Source organism: Acomys minous (genome assembly GCF_964271855.1).
Source record: "Acomys minous genome assembly, chromosome: 10".
Lineage (NCBI taxonomy): Eukaryota > Metazoa > Chordata > Mammalia > Rodentia > Muridae > Acomys > Acomys minous.
In genome coordinates this window covers 1099827-1122357 of record NC_140491.1, presented here as the reverse complement: position 1 = coordinate 1122357, position 22531 = coordinate 1099827, and the positions used below count along the sequence as shown (strand labels likewise).

Sequence of the window (22531 nt, the reverse complement as noted above, 5' to 3'; positions counted from 1 at the left end):
ACCAGAGTACATGTGAAAGTCAGTCCCCACTCTCCACTCAAGTGTGGAGAATGTCCTGTCCATTGGCTAGATCTGGGTAGGGGTTCGAAGTTTACTGCACGTATTGTCCTTGGCTGGTGCCATAGTTTGAGCAGGACCCCCGGGCCCAGATCTGCCTGTCATAATGTTCTACTTGTAGGTTTCTAGGACCCTCTGGATCCTTCTATTTCCCCATTCTCCTTTGCTTCTCTCACCTAGAATCCCAATAGGAAGTCTTCCCCTCTGTCCCATTTTCCTAGTAAGTGAAGACGTTCATGAGACATGCTCCTTGGACTAGTATGCAGATATAAGTGAGTATATACCACTTTCTGCTTCTGGGTTAACTCACTCATTCTGATCATTTCTAGTTCAAACCATTTGTCCACAAATTTTTGGAATTCCTTGGTTTTAATAGCTGAATAGTATTCCATAGTGTATATGTACCACAGTTCTTTATCCATTCTTCTACTGAGGGACACTTAGGCTGTTTCCATGTCCTGGCTATTTATGAATAAGGCTGCTATGAACATGGTTGAGCACATGTTCTTGTTGTGTGTTGGAGCATCATCTGAGTATATTCCAAGGAGTGGAATAGCTGGGTCTTGAGGAAGCCCTATTCCCAGTTTTCTGGGATAGCTCCAGATAGATTTCCAAAGTGGCTGTACTAGTTTGCATTCCCAACAGCAATGAAGGAGTGTTCCTCTCTCCCCACATCCTCGCCAGCATGTGGTGTTGCTTGAGTTTTTGATCTTAGCCATTCTGATGGGTGTAAGATGGCATCTCAGAGTTGTTTTGGTTTGCATTTCCCTGATAACTAAGGACGTTGAACATTTCTTTAAGTGTTTCTCAGTGATACAGAGAATTCAAACACGTCTTTTGTGGTTCATTTTTATTATTATTTAGATTGGCTTATCAGACTATCACTGAATTCATTTTTATGGGACACATTTGATGGATTTGTATCTTTTCCCACATATTGTTGTAAAGTGTGCTGATTGTTGCCAGTTGCACTCCAGATGACTTTTCTAGATGTTTTCTTTTTTTCTTCAAAGGGAATTGCTTTGACGAAAGCCTTCACTTACCAGGAAACTGAGACAGAAGGGAGGACATCCTATTGGGACTCTAGATGAGAGAAGCATGGGAGAATGGCAAAGTAGAAGGAACCAGAGGGTCCTAGAAACCTACAAGTAGAACATTATTATAGGCAGATTTGGGCACAGGGGTCCCACTCAAACTAAGGCACCAGCCAAGGACAATACAGGCGGTAAACTTTAAACCTCTACCCAGATTTAGCTAATGGTCAGAACATTCTCCACAGTAGAGTGGAGAGTGGAATATGACTTTCTCACGTACTCTAGTGCCTCACATTTGACCATGTCCCCTGGAGGAGGAGACCTGGTGGCACTCAGAGGAAGGACAGCAGGTTACCAAGAAGAGACTTGATACCCTATGAGCATATACAGAGGGAGGTAATCCCCCTCAGGAACAGTCATAGGGGAGGGGAATAAGGGGAAAATGGGAGGGAGGGAAGAATGGAAGGATACAAGGGATGGGATAACGATTGAGATGTAGCAAGAATAAATTAATAATAATAATAATAATAAAGAAGTATGTGTGCCTACTCCTTCCTGTCTCCTTCAGCAATGAAGCCACACTGATCCCAAACATGTTGCCTTTAATTGAAAGTCATTTAACATCTGTGGGTCTCAGATTGCTCTCAGTATTTCCACTTTTTAATTCAATTAATTGCAATGAGGGTAATTTGATGTTTCATTTGCCTACTCTTATATGCAGTTTATATATATTTATACATAAATATATATAATATATATTTTATAAATAGTAGTTATATACATTTCATAAATTGTAGATATATATCTGAAATATATATATTCACATATATATGAAATTCTGACCTGGTCAGCATCATTATTTTTTCCTAATGTAACCCACGGAGAGTAACATTACATTAAATATGAATCAATGAGATAATAAGCAGAAGATATAGTGAAGTTGTCCAAGTTGCAGAACTAGAAAGAAATAGTAAACCATTGTACTTCTGCTCATTCATTGTCTAATAAGCAGTGAACTCAGCCTTTCAGTGTTGTTTGCTTCTCTTTTTATATCCTGGTTTTATATAGTCCTAATTATGTGGTATAACCTTTGAACTCAGCCTTGCTGAGCTTGTGTCATAGACGTTTGCTCAGTAATAAATTTCTTAGAGAAGACTACAGTATGTCCATATCTTTTGAGTCAGCCATAGGCTTTTTATATACATGGGAAACAAATGCTCTTCTTTAGCAATCTAATCTCCATTCTTGAAGCTGGAGAAGAATAGAGCCAAGAGTTTGTCCATGTTCACCAGATGGAACTGTAGATAAGATACTCTCCATCCACAGAAGCTTTAGTTGGGATATACTCCATCATGCTAGGAGCTGCAAATAGTCTACTGTCCACCAGAAGGACTGACGGCAGGACACTCTCCATCAACAGGACTGTAGGTAGGCTACTCTCCAGCAGCACTGTGGACATGCTTTCCATCACCAGGAGCTGTCGATAAGGTGCTCTCGATTTTGTTGGGAGCTATTGGTAGGATACTCTCTATCAGCTGGTGCTTTAACTAAGATATTCTCCATCATTTTAGAAGCTGCAAAAGTGGGAGGCAATCATGTAGGACTTCACTATTGCCAACCAGCAAGAAAAAAGTAAACCTAGCCTTGGAAAGGACTGATCTCACAGTTCTATTAAGCTCACATGAATGTTTTATAGAAAAGAGGGATTTGTATTTAGGACCTCTTATAACATGTATTAAATAGATGCAGAAAATAATGCGAGCCAGGGCCTGGATTTTTTTCTCGAATGCAGATTTATATTTTAGAAGTTTGAAAAAAAAAAGGAAAATTGAAGGGGAAGATTTTTTATGAAATCCTTTTGGTTCTAATATTACTAGATGGTAAAGCAGCATATCGTCTCTGGTAACACTGCCTGAAACATGTGCTGCTGACAAACACAAGGTATCAGTCACTCTCACATTCCCAGGTCTCTGAAAAATCCTCTTAGAGTACCTTCAAGTAATGGGAATATCTTGGTATAGCAAAATAGGAAGCTACAAGCCATCTTATATTAGGATTCTTTAGCAGAAGTTTTGAACCCTATGTTAAAAGCTCAGATATTTCTGTAACAATGATGCAAAACTTTGGAGCATTTCATGGTGCTAAAATGAAAGTTATTTCATTGAAGACAGAGTTTCTCAATCTTGACAAGGTGCCAGAGTTTTGCAACTATGAACACTTTGAAACAGCTAAGTCTTTGTGCTGGGAGCTTGACGCACATGGCAATATGCTCATAGATGTCAGTCAACCCTCACAAATGCTAGTACCACCACCCAGTTGTCACAGCCAGACCTCTCTTCAGATGTTGTCAGAGATATTTTAAAAAGCAAAATCCTCATGACGTTAAAACCACAGATCTAAATTTAAATGTGTGTGTCTTTTAGTTCCCAGAAAAGAAAAAAAAAGTCTTTTATTTAATATAGTATCATCCATGAACCTTCATTGAGTGTTACTGATTTGATATGCTCTCCCTTTCAATGAATCAAATTCTCTTGTGCCTGAATTAGCTTGACCAATTTCATTAGCACTCTCACATCCACTAATCCCATTAATTTACTCAGTGTCAGAGAATCCCATTTGGTCCATAGTCTCTGTCAACATCACATTTCCCCTAAGGAGTAGCTTGCATACTTCAGAAAGACAGATAAATGATTGTAATAATGCCAGATTCATACCTAACAGTAGAGTTCTTTCAGTGTTCTTGGCCAAAAGCAAGAATTTCTTCCCGAAATGTCAAAAACCTTTAAATCGCTTTCATTTCTCTCTCTTTTTCAAAAGATTTTTATCTCTGTGAATTTCACATCATGCGCCCCAATTCTACTCATCTCCCTCTCCCCTACAACCTGCCCTCCACCTCTACAACCTCCCCTCCTCCCCTACAATCTGCCCTCCACCTCTACAACCTCCCCTCCTCCCCTCCAACCTGCCCTCCACCTCTGCAACCTCCTCTCCTCCCTACAACCTGCCCTCCACCTCTACAACCTCCCCTCCTCCCTCCAACCTGCCCTCCACCTCTACAACCTCCCCTCCTCCCTACAACCTGCCCTCCACCTCTACAACCTCCTCTCCTCCCTACAACCTGCCCTCCACCTCTACAACCTCCCCTCCTCCCTCCAACCTGTCCTCCACCTCTACAACCTCCTCTCCTCCCTACAACCTGCCCTCCACCTCTACAACCTCCCCTCCTCCCTACAACCTGCCCTCCACCTCTACAACCTCCCCTCCTCCCTACAACCTGCCCTCCACCTCTACAACCTCCCCTCCTCCCTACAACCTGCCCTCCACCTCTACAACCTCCCCTCCTCCCTAGAACCTGCCCTCTACCTCTACAACCTCCCCTCCTCCCCTACAATCTGCCCTCCACCTCTACAACCTCCCCTCCTCCCTACAACCTGCCCTCCACCTCTACAACCTCCCCTCCTCCCTACAATCTGCCCTCCACCTCTACAACCTCCCCTCCTCCCCTCCAACCTGCCCTCCACCTCTACAACCTCCCCTCCTCCCTACAACCTGCCCCCCACCTCTACAACCTCCCCTCCTCCCCTACAACCTGCCCTCCACCTCTACAACCTCCTCTCCTCCCCTCCAACCTGCCCTCCACCTGTACAACCTCCTCTCCTCCCCTCCAACCTGTCCTCCACCTCTACAACCTCCCCTCCTCCCTACAACCTGCCCTCCACCTCTACAACCTCCTCTCCTCCCTACAACCTGCCCTCCACCTCTACAACCTCCCCTCCTCCCTACAACCTGCCCTCCACCTCTACAACCTCCTCTCCTCCCTACAACCTGCCCTCCACCTCTACAACCTCCCCTCCTCCCTACAACCTGCCCTCCACCTCTACAACCTCCCCTCCTCCCTACAACCTGCCCTCCACCTCTACAACCTCCTCTCCTCCCTACAACCTGCCCTCCACCTCTACAACCTCCCCTCCTCCCCTCCAACCTGCCCTCCACCTCTACAACCTCCTCTCCTCCCCTCCAACCTGCCCTCCACCTCTACAACCTCCTCTCCTCCCCTCCAACCTGTCCTCCACCTCTACAACCTCCCCTCCTCCCTACAACCTGCCCTCCACCTCTACAACCTCCCCCTCCTCCCTAGAACCTGCCCTCTACCTCTACTACCTCCCCTCCTCCCCTACAATCTGCCCTCCACCTCTACAACCTCCCCTCCTCCCTACAACCTGCCCTCCACCTCTACAACCTCCCCTCCTCCCTACAACCTGCCCTCCACCTCTACAACCTCCCCTCCTCCCCTACAACCTGCCCTCCACCTCTACAACCTCCCCTCCTCCCTACAACCTGCCCCCCACCTCTACAACCTCCCCTCCTCCCCTACAACCTGCCCTCCACCTCTACAACCTCCTCTCCTCCCCTCTAACCTACCCTCCACCTCTACAACCTCCCCTCCTCCCCTCCAACCTGCCGTCCACCTCTACAACCTCCCCTCCTCCCCTCCAACCTGCCCTCCACCTCTACAACCTCCTCTCCTCCCTCCAACCTGCCCTCCACCTCTACAACCTCCCCCTCCTCCCTACAACCTGCCCTCCACCTCTACAACCTCCTCTCCTCCCTACAACCTGCCCTCCACCTCTACAACCTCCCCTCCTCCCCTCCAACCTGCCCTCCACCTCTACAACCTCCTCTCCTCCCTCCAACCTGCCCTCCACCTCTACAACCTCCCCTCCTCCCTACAACCTGCCCTCCACCTCTACAACCTCCTCTCCTCCCTACAACCTGCCCTCCACCTCTTCAACCTCCCCTCCTCCCCTACAACCTGCCCTCCACCTCTACAACCTCCCCTCCTCCCCTACAACCTGCCCTCCACCTCTACAACCTCCCCTCCTCCCCTACAACCGGCCCTCCACCTCTACAACCTCCCCTCCTCCCTACAACCTGCCCTCCACCTCTACAACCTCCCCTCCTCCCTACAACCTGCCCTCCACCTCTACAAGCTCCCCTCCTCCCTACAACCTCCCCTCCTCCCTACAACCTGCCCTCTACCTCTACAACCTCCCCTCCTTCCCTACAACCTGCCCTCCACCTCTACAACCTCCCCTCCTCCCTACAACCTGCCCTCCACCTCTACAACCTCCCCTCCTCCCTACAACCTGCCCTCCACCTCTACAACCTCCCCTCCTCCCTACAACCTGCCCTCCACCTCTACAACCTCCCCTCCTCCCTACAACCTGCCCCCCACCTCTACAACCTCCCCTCCTCCCCTCCAACCTGCCCTCCACCTCTACAACCTCCCCTCCTCCCCTCCAACCTGCCCTCCACCTCTACAACCTCCTCTCCTCCCTCCAACCTGCCCTCCACCTCTACAACCTCCCCTCCTCCCTACAACCTGCCCTCCACCTCTACAACCTCCTCTCCTCCCTACAACCTGCCCTCCACCTCTACAACCTCCCCTCCTCCCTACAACCTGCCCTCCACCTCTACAACCTCCTCTCCTCCCTACAACCTGCCCTCCACCTCTTCAACCTCCCCTCCTCCCCTCCAACCTGCCCTCCACCTCTACAACCTCCCCTCCTCCCCTACAACCTGCCCTCCACCTCTACAACCTCCCCTCCTCCCCTACAACCTGCCCTCCACCTCTACAACCTCCCCTCCTCCCCTACAACCTGCCCTCCACCTCTACAACCTCCCCTCCTCCCCTCCAACCTGCCCTCCACCTCTACAACCTCCCCTCCTCCCTACAACCTGCCCTCTACCTCTACAACCTCCCCTCCTCCCCTACAACCTGCCCTCCACCTCTACAACCTCCCCTCCTCCCCTACAACCTGCCCTCCACCTCTACAACCTCCCCTCCTCCCTACAACCTGCCCTCCACCTCTACAACCTCCCCTCCTCCCCTACAACCTGCCCTCCACCTCTACAACCTCCCCTCCTCCCCTACAACCTGCCCTCCACCTCTACAACCTCCCCTCCTCCCCTACAACCTGCCCTCCACCTCTACAACCTCCCCTCCTCCCTACAACCTGCCCTCCACCTCTACAACCTCCTCTCCTCCCTACAACCTGCCCTCCACCTCTACAACCTCCCCTCCTCCCTACAACCTGCCCTCCACCTCTACAACCTCCCCTCCTCCCCTACAACCTGCCCTCCACCTCTACAACCTCCCCTCCTCCCTACAACCTGCCCTCCACCTCTACAACCTCCTCTCCTCCCTACAACCTGCCCTCCACCTCTACAACCTCCCCTCCTCCCTACAACCTGCCCTCCACCTCTACAACCTCCCCTCCAACAGAGAAAAAAAATCTTGTAGTGGAAACTGTAGCATCTCACAGTGCGTTCCACAGTATACTCTTCTGTTCATACTTCTTTACTTGCAAATGTTTATTGCAATGATTCGTTGGACTGGTATGAGCCCTCGACTACTCTATCACCACCGGAACCTCATTAGGTTTCCCCTTAAATATCCTGTTGTTGCCTCGTGTCATGGTATTCCTGTAGCTTTGGAACTGTTAGGCCTCTTCATGAACTCCAGCAGTTCACTGATAGGTTACATGCTGAGGTGGGCCAACGCAAAGCCCTAGATCTGAGTGTGAGAGATATCTTAACTGGTCATTCCACTGGCCTTCCCATTCTTACACCCTTGGGGCCAGCTCACCTGCACCCATCCCCCTTCCCCCCACCAAACCAGGGCCATCTCTACCCTGCGGCTTAGGCAAGGTGCAAGACCCACTTTCCGGAGTGATGCAGCCAGTGAGGGACATGGCAAGTTGTCTTACTCTCATGAACCCAGGGCAAGTTCTACCACTTGTCATAGGTGGCAAGGGACAATGGAAGGGAGGAGGGTGTCTCTCCCTTGCCCATGCTGCCACATGGCAGACAATTTGAGGGGCCAGCTCTCCCATGCTCAAACCCACAGGCTGGCTCACCCAGAAACCTTCCATCAGGGTCAGCTCTCACTGTGCTGCCCAGGAGAGGTGCAGGTCCTGCTCTCCCAAGTGCTGCAGCCGGTGAGGGGAAAGGCCAGCTCTCCTGGATTATTTCTTACTACACGTTGGGACTGTCATTGCTCTAATTTAGCTCTAATGTTGTAATTTTCATTCAATATTGAAAACAGACTTATTTATACACTAGCAAAGCTCTCACTAAATACCTATAGTTCTTTATTTCTTCCCTTACAATAAAACATCCTCTAAAGACAGGGGAAAGGAAACAAAAACACATACACATGAACATATGCACACATACATTCTCACAAATACACACACATACACCTCCAAAGGTGTTACTCATTTATATTATTTTATGTTTACACTAATTTATTCTTTCAACTCCCTATTGTTTACTTATCACAAGGTACATTTTAATTTCAACATTCATTATTAATATATTGACAAATATTATAGATATTTATCATGTCTAACATGATGTGTTTTAAATGTATGTATTTTAAAGATAAACTGAGTAATTAACATGGGCATTACTTCAAACACCTATACCTTTTTGGTGAGAACATTTGAAATATATACTATCAATTTTCAAGATTATGCCTTTTTACACTCTAAGATCAAATCATAAAATCTTACTTGTTGAAAAGATTTATTGGAGTCAGAACACTGTATATGTGTGATGGGTTATGGAGTGTGAGTTCATCTACATATAAAGGTAAGTTACTGTTTCAGACTGTTCAAAGGTTCTCTGTATGGTTAGAATTGAAGGGTCCTTTGGACAAGGAAACATGCCTTTGAATTAGTGCTAGATGGCTTCTGAGTAAATTGTGGCAGTGTCCCTAAATATATAAAGGTGCTGAAATTGGTTATCTGGGGTTGGTATTGTCTTATGATTTAGTAATTTTCAAAAATGCAAAATTATATGCTGGGGGATCTACACAGGATGACTAGATATGAACATCATCACTCAAGTCAGCGACCCTCCAATTTGCTACCAATGCCAGTGCAGACAGGTAGTGCAGTAGGTTCTTATTGGTTGATCACTGGTAAAGTATTCAGTCACTGATTTTTATTATGTTAGAATTTACACCTTAAAAACATCATGACTCTACTGTTAGAAACTGATTTTCTTATAATAGTCAGTTACACTTTGTGCTATGAGAGTTCCTTAAAATGGGACAATACCTAAAGCACCATGGTAACAATCACCATCCCTCTCCTACAGGGTACTAAATGTACTGAGGCCAGATATATCTGGCACTTATTGCCAGAGAAAAGTGTAGCCGGTGTCCTCATTGTAAGATTTTACGGAGTATAGGAAAGCATGCTATTAAGTGTAAGTCCAACCCTGAACTCAAATCCATTCTTTACATGGAGTAGTGATAACATAAGAAACTTGATCAGTCTTAAGGCTATATAATCATCTTCACCTACATATGAATTATAACAGGTTTTCAGGAAACAGACAAATTATAAGTCACTATAAATAACTATAGAAAGGCAACTGGTAATATTTAAGAGTTAAGTAGAACACCAGTCATTGGAAAGGCTTTGCAATTTGAAAACATTCTCTTTTCAAGAGCACCCACTCTAAGTTAATACAGAACTAATGCTCCACTCTGAAATAAAAGTATGATATCTAGGGGTGAATATGTTTGTTGGGTGTCTTTCAAGGCTTTCCATGTTTACTTCTTGTGGTATTATTGTCATAAACGTTAACCTTAAAATCGAGTTGCGTATATTTGCTCTATCTTAAGGAACTGCTTATATGCATTCAGGCACTACCCCAGGACTTTTAACATATATGTTGCTGTGTTCTTGGAGGTATAAATTTCAATGTACTCATACGTATCTCTTTGCATACATGGGAAGGAACTCTAGGCATCCACAATACCACATGCACAGGTTCTTTTTATAAAATTAAATTTTCATTTCTTATTGGTGCTTATGTATATGATGCTGTGTCAGGGAGCATGTTGCCATGGCACACATGTGTAGGTGAAAGGGTAACTTTATGGAATTGATTATCTTCTTCCACCTTTACACGAGTTCTAGGAGATGAACTTAGCCTTCGAGGTTTGTGCTCCAAGCATTTTTTACCCTCTGAGCCTTTTTGATGAACCAATGTGCCTGGATTCTCAACAAATCCCCTGAAATTATGATGATTGTAAAATACCTTTTTGGGTTTTTTTTTTTACAGGATTATACACTCACCATGTACTTCCAACAGTCGTGGAAGGACAAAAGACTTTCATACTCGGGAATCCCACTAAATCTGACCCTTGACAACAGGGTAGCTGACCAGCTCTGGGTACCAGACACCTACTTCCTCAATGACAAGAAATCATTTGTGCATGGGGTCACAGTGAAAAACCGAATGATCAGGCTGCATCCTGATGGAACTGTTCTCTATGGACTACGGTAAATACTTTCCGATTGCCTTGTTTTATGTCACTGTTTTATATCCTGTCTTACAAGTGAACAGAAGAGAGAGAAGCAAGATGATTGGCTAATATACATAGTTAATGTTATTATCTTTTGCTAGAAAAAACTTGGGCTCTTTTTTACCTCAGTGTAGACAACTTTGCCCATGAAGTATAAGTGAGTTTTTTCTTGACTATCAAATAATAAAGTAGTAAAATTTGTCATTGCAAATAGATTTAAAGCCATATCATTTTTAGTCAATTTCTTGATTATCACAGAGTCAATTGAGTGGAACTGGAATGGACTTTGAGTGTTGTATCTTCTTAATTCAGAAAGAAAAATATAATTTTTGAAAAATTGGAGATTTGTGGGCAACATTGAGAAAAATCATAGTATTCTTATTTCCTTCACATTTTTATATTTTTGCCTTTATATTGAGGTCTACAATTCAAAATATGCTATTTGTGACATTTTGCAAGAGCTAGTGGTGAGGATTCAATTTTCTCTTAGACTTCTCTAGTTTATTTGGGTATCATTTGTTGAAAATAAATTTTCATCTTTGGATTGTACTAATAACACTGATCAAATACACAGGGATTTTAAAATACATTCAGCTGTGTTCCACTGTTCTATTCATTTATCCTTACACAGAGTCACCCTCTTTTAATTCAGGTGGCTCTAAACCAAGTCATGAAAGTAAAGTGTGTCTGGCCTTTAATCTCATATTTATATTTCAAGTTGTTTGAGATGTAACGTTCTTCACATGGTCCTATAGCTTTTAGAGTGAATCTTCCCTATCAATCACAATAAAGGTCTACTATAGAGAAGTGCTGGGTTGATTAAGTAATATGGGAAGAATCAACATAAAATTTATGTAGATTTCCAACTCATGAATATTATATATCTTTATTTCTTTAGGCTATCTCTAATTTATGTCAGCTGCTTTCTATACCATGCTGTGTTGTTGTGTTTATGGCTCAAGTAAAAAGATAATTTATCTTTGACTTAGATCAGCAATGTTTTATAGCATAATGGGTTTTTCATTTAATTTTATTTCACTAATTCATAAAGATGTTATAAACATTTATTGAAGTCTACTATTACTCTTTATGTAACTGAAGTCTTAATAATTAAATTTTTAAGCTATATTTCAAAGTTTACTTCTGCTTTGATGAAAAATGTAACTAAATTGTGACTTGCTCGAAGCTTTGGTGTTGTCTTGGCAAGCCCTTTGTAAAGCAAAGGAAAGTTACAGAGGTTTTTTTTTCACCAATGTTTTGGTGGAGAACAAAGTCTAGCTATGTATTTGGTGAAAATGAAGGTCAAATCACAGTTTAGAGTTTCACTTCAGGCATTTTAGGAGTTAGTGTTAGCTTCTAACATTGGGAATTACATCAAGAAAGATAACACTGGAGAATTATGAAATTGAACACACATTGTTCTTCAACTTGAAATGCTGTCTCTTGATATGGCATGACTATTGCATACATGTATTAATAACAGACATGATCAAGGCAGATGAGAATTCAACATGCAGTGGAGAAAGGCTCCCTGGACTTCACCCCAACTGAAAATTACTCGTAGCTGATCACTGTTGAAGGAAGGAAAGTCAATTTCCTTTGCAAATATAACCAATGCCTCAGTAGATGATACCACATCCATATAAATATATATGAAATTTTAAGGGAGGACATGAAGCTGGAAAGCATGTGAGTGGTTGATATTATGAAGATTAATTATATAAATGTATTAAATTTTTAAGTAAAAAATACAAATGAAGAGAAAATTGACACGCAAAAGCCTAGAGGATTTGTCTATGGCCACCAAGAAGCAATGGCAGAATAAGGACTAAAATTCAAAAATATTATATCTTAAATCTTTTTATCAATTCTAATCCCATTCAAATATACTTAATAGCAAACATCTCCTTTTAAGTTCTACCTCACTCCTTTCTTCTCTTCAGATATAAGCCATGCCTCTTTCGCTTTTAGCATGTGGACAGTGGCCATCCAAAGAGAAACAATTATGTATTCATTACATGAATTCCAATCTCTTTATGGAACTCTCTTTATCTTTAAGGTACTCATATCCATCCTGATATATGCCCTCACTTCTTTTGTGCTCTTCCTTCTTCTCTTGTGGTTTGATTTTTCTTCTTTTCTAGGAAGCTGTTATCATCCTAGAGACCAAAAATGTAACCGAGACTGTGTGACATCTGAAGTAAGAGGGCAAAGGTTGGGCTTGATTGTCATAACTTTCTGATTGCTTGACCCTGAAAAATATGCAAATTTTATGAGCCTAAGTGTTCTCATCTGTAGTGAGGGTTTAATATTCCCCAACTCATCATTAAGAAATTTTTATAAAATAATTAATATGAGGCTGAGTCCACAGTATGTCCTCAGACATCTTCCCTACCTTCTGCTTCCTTGGATTCTGGAAACTTGCCTTCTTAGGTTAATCCTCTGGCTCCTGGGGCTACTAATGATTAGAACAAAAATACTGTTGTCCAGTTAAGAAAGCACTCGCCGCGTTCTCTGTAGGTGTGTCTATGTGCTATTCTGACCCTGAGACTAGTTTCCTAGGAGTCTCCAGGCTTCTCGCTGTGGCAGAGCAAGCAGCAAATGGTATGAAGAACAAGAGACTTACAGCTTAAACATTCCCGCTTCCCCGTCAGCCATGTTCACTCCTCCAGCTTCTATCAAATTTCCTCCGTTATCCTATCTATTAAATACTGGTCACTTTAATTCCTCTGACATAACATGTTCTAGTTGCAAGAATGAAAATCTGTCTGTTTCTCATAAAAACCTTCCAAAAGAATAGCAATCATTTATCATTCTTAAGCAGGAAAAGCAGAAAGCCCTGATCATTCAACATATGTTTTGGCCTCTTTAGGAGGGTAAAGTACTTATTTTAGACATAAGTAATTGAGAGAAAGATACTGATGGCTTTATCCATTTTCATAAGTCCAGTTAATAGTCACTGTGAATGGGCCCATATATTAACAAGTAATTTCAGTAAGGATAGGATTTATGTACCCAAAGCCCCTGTAGCCAGATATTCCATAATCATAAAGCAACATTCTTAAATTAAATCAAATTGTCTGTATTCAAATTTAATATGAGGTGCTATTTTTAAGTTATATGAAATTACAAGATTTTAAAAGCTATTCCAAGTCAGATTTTGCAACCAAAGTGCAATATCTTGTCCTGTATGGGATCTAACAGAATAGGGTATAGGATAGCACTGAGTAAAGAGGCTGCAGGGCAGCCAGTTTCTAACACACTAATCCTCACGCCCTATGCTCCTGAGTGACCTATGCTATGACAAAATGACTTATTCTAAGGAGTAAGTAACCCTGCCACCACTATTATATTTTTAAAATAGGAGTTGATGTTTTAGTCTATTACCATGAACTCTCAAAGTTGGCAAAATCATTCATTTTCTTAGCAAGTCCCTCAATGTTTCATTTCAAGTCCTTAAAATCCTTTCTTTGCATTTCTTACTCAGAGTTTCCTCTTCTCTCTGGGCTAATCTTTTAGCAATAGCATCTAATCTTATTTCACAGTCTTGAGACACAGCACCCTGTTCTGCTTAAATCATTAGACTCTTCCCTTTATTGCTTCCTTCGCCTTGGTTTCCTCGTCTTCATCACTATTCACTCTGCAGTGCTCATCAGCAAGAGTGCTACTCATGCTACGTGCTAAGGAAGCTATGGCCATAGTTACTAAAGCCATTTCTCCCTCTCTATTTGGTTTCATTGAATGACTTAATGGTGACTGGGCCTGGCTTGAGGGCTTATCTTTTGTCTCTAATGTGTGCTGTAGTGGTTGTTCCAGGTTTGCTCTGCTCACTGAACAACAATAAGTATCTAAAATCCCCAAATGAGCAAGTTTCAGGGAAGGATTTGCAGTTGGGTACCCAATATCTGAGTCTGAAGGCTCTGCTTCTCTACATGACTCACTTCTTATTTTGTGTCATTTGTTTTTCTTCCAAATCAGGACATCCTTTTGTCCCAGGTGATAATGAAAGCACCAGCATCCTAGTAAGTCAGCACAAAATGCAAGACACCTTCATCCCTGAGACCTAATCTGTTGCTTGGAACCCTCATTTCCACTTACAATTTCTTCCATCTAAATTAATAGCTTCACTCACTACCTGTCACTCCTCGGTCAATTTCCTTGCTCAGTTTTTCTACTCATTAGTCATTGTCATCTTATTCTCCCTACAAAATATGATAGAAGCCCCCATGCCAAAACAGTAGCTTCAAAGCCCACATAAAATTGATTTTAATTCTCTAACTCGAATCCAAGAATCTCTAGTTATTTCTCTAAATATCTCTAAGAAACTTCAAATTCAACTATGCACTCAATATTGAAAAAAGTGTCTCCTGGAAGTTATAACATAGTGGGATAGCACTGTCCAAATTACTGCAACTCTACTGTCTTATTGAAGGGCACTCCTTCTCTGCCTGAAAGGAGGGCTGCCTCAGTCCTCTCCTTCATGCAAATGGACGCCATCTCCTCTTCTTTACATAGTCTTACTGTGTGTGTCTGCATCCAAGTTCTCCCCCTTCATAAGGGCTCCACTCCTCCCTCACGATAACTTTTTCCCATTTTATTTCTCTGTCTTGAAATCTTCTCTCAAATTTCTTCCGTGAAGATGACTACTGTATTTTTCAGGCCATAAGATGTACCCAGTTTTCAGAGAAAAAAAAAAAACAACAACAACAATAAAAACAGCAATGGGACCGACCATATGGCACATTCTAATTCTCACACTTTTTGAGGGAAAAAAGTGCAATCTTATGGTCCAGAAAAATACACTACATTCTCTGTTACCCACAGAAAAACTCTTATTGTGTACCCCATCATAATGTAATCTCACCAAGACCCCTGGGTTTGCAACCCTTTTATGACACTTTAACTTTTGGTGTCTTGAAGCCGATTAAACTTTCTATGTGAACTAGATTGTGTAATTGTTGAAAATATAAACTTCATTTTCCCAAACTCTTTCAAACTAAATGATTGTCCAGTAAATGTTTGTAAATGTAACTTTAATATGTGCAGAATGTGCTTACCTGACTCAGTCTTAAGCTGCAGTTGTTATTTTATCTAAATGATGGCTTTTAAGCAAAGAGTAATTATTGCTATTAGTGACCAGATGTATTCCCTCTCTTACGCAAACACCATCCAGATGGTCGCACACACTAGCTCTCTCCAAGGCTTAGACATGTGGGGGCTAAAAACTGTGTTTGTTTTTTCCTTTAAAAATGGGAAGCATGGAATGATTTAGTTATGTGAAGACACTAAGTGGAGCATTTAACCTCCCAATAACACCCTCCTCTTCCTTTTGCTGTCCTTTTATTATTTTATAGAGCTTCTTCCTCTATCTTCTAACGGAGTGAATCCAGTGCCAGATTAGTTTAAGATTTTGTGAAAGCTTCAATAGACAAATGGGTAGCTCATCCACAGTAGGACTCAGCATTCGTATTTAGGTGTCTACACACCTGTGGGCATGCACAGAGAAAGCTGTGTATACCACATTATTTAACCTCGTACTTATACATATTCTATCATGAGATTTATCTGTAGCAATGTGTGTGTGTGTGTGTGTGTGTGTGTGTGTGTGTGTGTGTTTCAAATTGTGCTACAGCCCTGCACTTTTACTTTCATTGTCATATTTAGCTGTTGTTTCAGGTCTATAAGCTGTATATATTAAAGAGATAATTCTACAAATGCCAATATAGGAAGACCCAAAGTAAATTTTCCAATCTCATTACTTATTGTTTACTTAAAAATATTTTATATGTAAGAGTATTTTGTCTGCATATATGTTTATGCATAATATGCATGTCTGGTGTCTGTGTAGGGCAGAAAATGGTGTTGGATCACAAGAGACTAGAATTAAGCTGAAGCAGCCAGTGCTCAAACCACTGGGAAATCTCTCTAGCTTCTTGTTTTTAAGTGGGCCAAAGAGAATACATGTTGCATTTGATTAATGTATTCCCAAGGTGTATTGTGTGGAAAAGTAACATAATCAATGGTCCTTTGATTATGGTTGAAAAAAGTAGATGAGAATTAGTGAAGTAATGCTCACAATAATGTAACAATGCAACAAAAAAGATGCAAAACCCAAGTGCACATAAACTCACGTTATCAGAAGTGAGAGGTGAGCCTTTCTTCTGGGAGATGACTCTCTCTTTAGGTGTCAGGACTGTATTTTGTCCTCCCTCCCTCACCCTAGGATGGAATTTACCTCAGAAAGTGTCATCTTTAGTGTGTTTATTGCCTTTGAAGAACAGGACCAATTGCTTTTCTGTAACTTGTCATATTTTACTGTAACAAGTAGTTTTTCTAACATCTCCAAGTATGACCACTGAGGTCTGCCATTTTGATCTTAGTTTGTGTCTTTGTATATTAGTAGGAAATCCAGGGGTTGTAACAGTCTGCTGCAGTCCATTGTGGTTGTTATTTTCAATTCTAACTTTAAAAAACTTTATTAGCCAACTGTAGCCCTTTAAAGTCTGTTACTTAGTTCTTTTTATCTGAATAGTCTTGAGACTTCTTTGTTTATCTAAAACATCAATGTATTCCCTACTTCAGAAATAGGGTAAACATCACAACTCTGGGTTGATATTTGTAATTCATATTTAGAATGTAGGGCGTTGACTTACTTTTTGAATTTTATATCTTCTCTCTCTTTCCTAGAAAATGTTTGTTCTTAATGACATTTACATGATAATTAATTTACCTGCTATGTATGTATATATGTAAGTATGTTTATACATATGTATGTGTGTGTGTGAATTAGGATACATTGTTGCATGTTGGTGAATCATCATGCAGTGATTTCATTTTAATAGATTCCATTATAATTTTTCTGCACTTTGTACTTTATAAGATTATAAAATTAATTATATCATCTCCCTCTTTTCTTCCTTCTCTTCAAACCCTCTTTTTCTCTCTTTCAAATTCATGGCCCCTTTTATCATTGTGTGGGGGGTGGGGGGGTGCGCGCGAGCACATGCGAGCGCATGTGTGTGTGTTTCTAAACACAGAAGTACAATATTTTCAGCCTGTATGTTACTCATATGCATGTTTTCAGGATTGAACATTTGTTATGGGATAGCCAATTGCTGTGTTCTTTTTGGAGGAGACCATTTCTCCTGCTCTCAGCACTTATTAGTTGCCTGTAGTTCTTTGTTTAGCATTAAGATTTCTTGGACTTCCAACTTCTACCATCCTTATTCACATTAGCATATATATGTTGGTATTGTTCAGTTCATTTTTAAGCAGTCATATTGGCAAGATTTGATGGGTGTAGCTTCTGTCATTCCTCGAAGACATATAATCTGACAGCAAGTTTCCTGTTCCTTTGGCTCTTACAATCTTTCCTCTCCTTCATTGCAATGACTCAGAGCCTTAGGTGTGGGAGTTGTATTGTAGATGATCTCTTGGAACTGAGCGCCACATCTCAGTATTTTGTTGCTTATGTTTTTTCCGTAATGGTCTTTGTCTGTTGTAAAGAGAAACTTTCTTGATGCAAGATGAGGACAACATTTATCTTAGACAGTCATAAAGAATCATGCTAGTAGCTCTCTACTTAAAAAATATATATAATACATGCAATTCAGTGCATAAATCTACATATATAGTTGAAATGAAGTTTTACTATATGGGCTGACAATGCTCCAAATAAGAGCCAAAGACGAGTCCATCTAACCAAAACCTCAGTACCCAATATGAGAAGCGGTCTTTTGAGTTGTTGGCCAGGGTTTTCCAGAAGACTCCCAAAACATACTGATAATTGCTATTGGCCTTGCTTACCCTTTAGAGGTGGAAATTAGGTCTCTATTGCTGAAGATTTCATGTACTTCCGAAACAAGCTTGGCCCAGAGGTCTCTGAGCTGGAACTAACCTAAATGCTTTCTCGCTGAGGGCTAGTTTTCATTGTACCAGAAAGCACTTATGCAAGCTCCTGAAGGAAGACCATAACCAAAAGTGCTACCCAGCTGTGATGCCTCTGAGCCACAACAATGACTCTGAGGGTGCAGTAGTGACTTGCTGATGTTGGAGGTAACCAAGAGCTCTGTAATTGGACTCAAGACTCACTCAACTAGAGAAAAAAACATGCCTGATACGAGAAATCAGGCCAACTACCTAGGGTCAGTGAAATCATGGATCTTAGAAGAGAACCTACAGCTGTCACTTTTACTAAAGCAGAATGATCCCTAACTGTTCTCTAAATGTGTATTACATGTGAGTGTAGTCATTTTGCATTATTAAATTAAGTTTAAATTTGTTTTATAATATACAACATATCTACATAGGTCAAAAAGTAAAGTATAAAACAAAAGAAAAAAGACTGCTTTTTTTCTTCCTTCTACTTCCTTTCATTATATTCTTGCCCCATAAATGTGAGCATTTTCATTTGTTTGATTTCACTTCCACTTTTATAGATGTAGGTAGACAGCTCAACTATTTTGTTTCTTCAATTCATTTTTGTAAAGCACCTATAAATGCTGAAAACAATGTTGAACCTGTCTTCTCATTTCATTGTCAGTGTTCATCATAAGACCTCTTAATAGCCTACATACACAAGTCCTTAACGAGCATTTGCCTATGTCTGTGTTTATGTAAACAGTGACCTGCTATTTTCCATTATAGAAATAAGAAGAATTGCAGAAAGTACACAGCATAAATAGAAATAACTCAAGGTTGTGAACATTTTCAAGTGTACAAAATTTTGTTAGGTCCTCCCACACAGAGTAATGAGTACATGCTCCAAAAAGAATTTTCTGAACTTCTGGTATTAAAAATGAGCGTATTGCTCACCAGAAGCCTGTGGCCTGGTGCGGACCCTGAGAGTTTGTCTACTGTGTTTGTACAGCTAGCTCTACTTCAAATTGATGTTTTGATATTCTTGGCCGTCCCTGACCATGGGTTGTATGTTAGAATAAAATCAATGACTACGCTCATATTGACTGTAGAAGAAAGATAGAATTTCTCACATTCCCTTGGAGGATCATCTTATCTTGCCTTGGTCTTTATGATAAAGCAACTGAAAAGCAGAGGCAATTATCTTGATAATACAGATCCCAAAACATAAAAATGTATAGATGCCATTATTGATTTCTAGAGCAGTTTAGAGGTCCTAAATGTTTCATATTATCTCTCTGTATTGATTGTGGCCCCTGAAAACTGTTCTCTCTCCTAAAACTTGGCCCACCCAGTAGTTATGATAGCGTTAAAGAGTTCTCCGAAGCTGGCAGGAGCTTGCTGTGGCATACACTAAGCAACAGTGTTCTGTTTATGCAGAGAATGGATGTGTGGGCTGATGTAGTGTTTGCAGACGACTGGCTGATATTGACAAATGCACTTTGTAAGAAAAAGAACCTTGCTGTTTTGAGTTGAAGAAAAAGAAAATAGACCATGCATAAATAACAGGTAGATCAGCTGTTTATTAGAAAGAATACATGAAGACTCTCCTTGCAGTTCCCATAAAAGGCAGGCTTGGTATGCCTCTTACTGTTTAATGGCCTTATATTTTATAATTTCATCCATCAAATATAGAAAAAGCTATTTGAAATGGTTTCCAATGAAAGCATTACTATTTTTGCCTAGATTTTTAATTTTAATGAATAAGTAATTATATGGAAAAAGTTATGATTACATGATGTTTCTTAGTGTCTTCTTTCTCATAAATATAGCATTGTAACTAGTTTAAATACTTAATAAGCCATTTATATAATTATGCAGTTACTATAACTATTGTGTGACTATGCAGTCTGTGGAAGTGTCATTATGATTAATGGTTTGTAATTAATATAGAATATTAAATACAGACAGTGGCCATATTTTAAAATATATCTCAAATTCATAGGCTTGGTTAATTATCCTGTGGGAAAAAAACCAAGTGTGAACTGTTAGGATGAAAAAAAAATGAGAAAGAGAATTAAAGATGAGGAAGACGGAGATGAGACCAAAAAAAGGAAAGGGAGGAGAGAGGATTAGGTAGGAAAAGGAAGGCGAGGAGAGCCTCATATATCATATCAGACACACGTTGTAAGGCTTAGCTCCTCATATCCTAAAACACCTATACTGTCAGGAAGATTTATTACGCTTCATAGACATGTGTTGAAACTTTCTTTACAATGTTTATTTTTAATTGGGGAGGGGGCTGCTGGAATCCACAGAGGTCAGAGTTATAGGACTCACTGTACCTGAAGCTATGTGTGGCTGTTGGTTACCCAACTAGGTTCTCAGCACTGAACTTGAGTCCTCTGCAAGAACAATGCAAACTCACAACCTTTGAGATGTCTTTCCAGTCCTTCATGTGTGGAATATTTGAAGCAATTTTCTCAAAAATTCTTAACTTTTCCATGAGGCTCCCACTACAAATTTCATTTTCATGCTTTTTCCCTCAACAATGTATCATCTGTAAATTATTTTTAACTTTCTTTTATGTATATATGAATACATATATGTATTTTAATATAATTTTAGTAGCTTTGTATTTGGAAAACCATTATTTTATGTAGACATTAAGTTACTTTAAAAAATGAAAATGCTTTATTTACAATAATATTTCCTTTTGTAGAATCAAGATAACAATGTGATGGGTACATTAAGGGTAAACAGATCAATGGTAACAAAAAATAACAACATCCATTAACATATAGTAAACACCAAAGGAACATCCATTTATCTCATAAAACATGTGATGTGTGCATTTGATAACAAACATATACTGCTCAAGTACTCATCAGCATTAAAATAGAGACTTAATTTCTCTTTGCAAACTGTTTGAGGCAACAGGTTAAAGCTATGCTCCCTTCCATAATTGTATTGTACCTCTCAGAATGTAACCCGAGGAGCCATAGCCTTACTGCACTGTGACTTAACTTCCAGCTTTCTATATCAAATGTAAGCCACAGGCTGTTTCTCAAATATAAAATTCCATTACAGATTTCATATTAGATATAATACTACATCCAGTATGTCAGTTCCTATTTTCAAGTATTACAAAATCATAGTGTCCAGATATGGAGGCTTTATGTTTTTGCATCAGTGGCATGCTTGTGGATTATTTTAACACCTTATGATGATTATGGAATCAATAATTTATGTTAGCCTAAAACAGATGTCACAAAGGACCTCTGGAAGACCATGTGCTAGGAAAATGCAATAAAAATATCCTTTAAGCCAAGAGTTTGAGCTGACTCGCCTTTGCAAGTCAACCCAAGCATTCTGAACAGTTAGCAGGGGTCTTTATAGTGCCTCGTGTTGCCTTGTTGTATGTAAAAGTAATGGGAAAATAGAACCACATTTACTGGAACGAGTGCCTTGTTCTCCAGAGTATTTCAGCCTGCAGAGCATATTTGGAGAGGATAAAAATGTTTTCCTAGGTAACTCACTCTTTTCAGTCTCTGCTTGGGAACATGGAAGACTGTGTTCCAGTAGAGTGTGCTGGTCCTCAGAGCACACACAGTTACAACAAAAAACAAGCCACTCAGCATGTGCTGAGTCTGGATTAGGCAGTGTGCGCCTCCATACCTCCTAGGAAAAGGAATTGTGCTTTACCTTTCCTACACCAGTTTGTTATTTTTAATAAGGATAAGATGCAACCTATTGTCTAACATCTAATAAAATTGCAGTGAACTAGAGCTGAAAGAATTGACTAACCCATTTCTTTCTAATTGCAAAGAGGTGACTTGCTTGTTTTCAGTGTCTTTGATGAGGGGGAAAAAGGCATAGAACTGGCAAACAATTAGACTGCTTGTCATATTTTAAAGAAGGCAGATGCATACAAATCCAGATCTCTGCTTTGATTGTGCTACATTGAGCTGCTGATCAACCTCTCTACGTGGATGTCAACAGACACTTTCAAAATTATATCCCTAAACAGAGAGCCTTAGCTTCTGCCCAGAAATACTTTCCACAGCTCCATCCCTTCAGGTTTTTCAGCTTAAACATTCTAACAAGCACAATGGCTGCTGTATTTGTTTGGCAAGCTGTGTTCAACCTATGAGCAAGTATATTGTTTTCTACCCTGAAGACAGACAAGAAAAGCATC

The 22531-nt window shown here is 40.9% G+C and overlaps 1 protein-coding gene across 2 annotated transcripts in view; it reads left to right on the top strand.

Moving 5' to 3' along the window:
- Window positions 1–22531, top strand: part of GABRB1 (gamma-aminobutyric acid type A receptor subunit beta1) — a 458545-nt gene that overhangs the window by 187061 nt on the left and 248953 nt on the right. For both annotated transcript variants that reach the window (XM_084798648.1, XM_084798647.1), the window contains exon 4: window positions 10233–10453. In XM_084798648.1, coding sequence (XP_084654774.1) covers window positions 10233–10453 — 221 coding nt within the window. The remainder of the gene's footprint in view (window positions 1–10232; window positions 10454–22531) is intronic.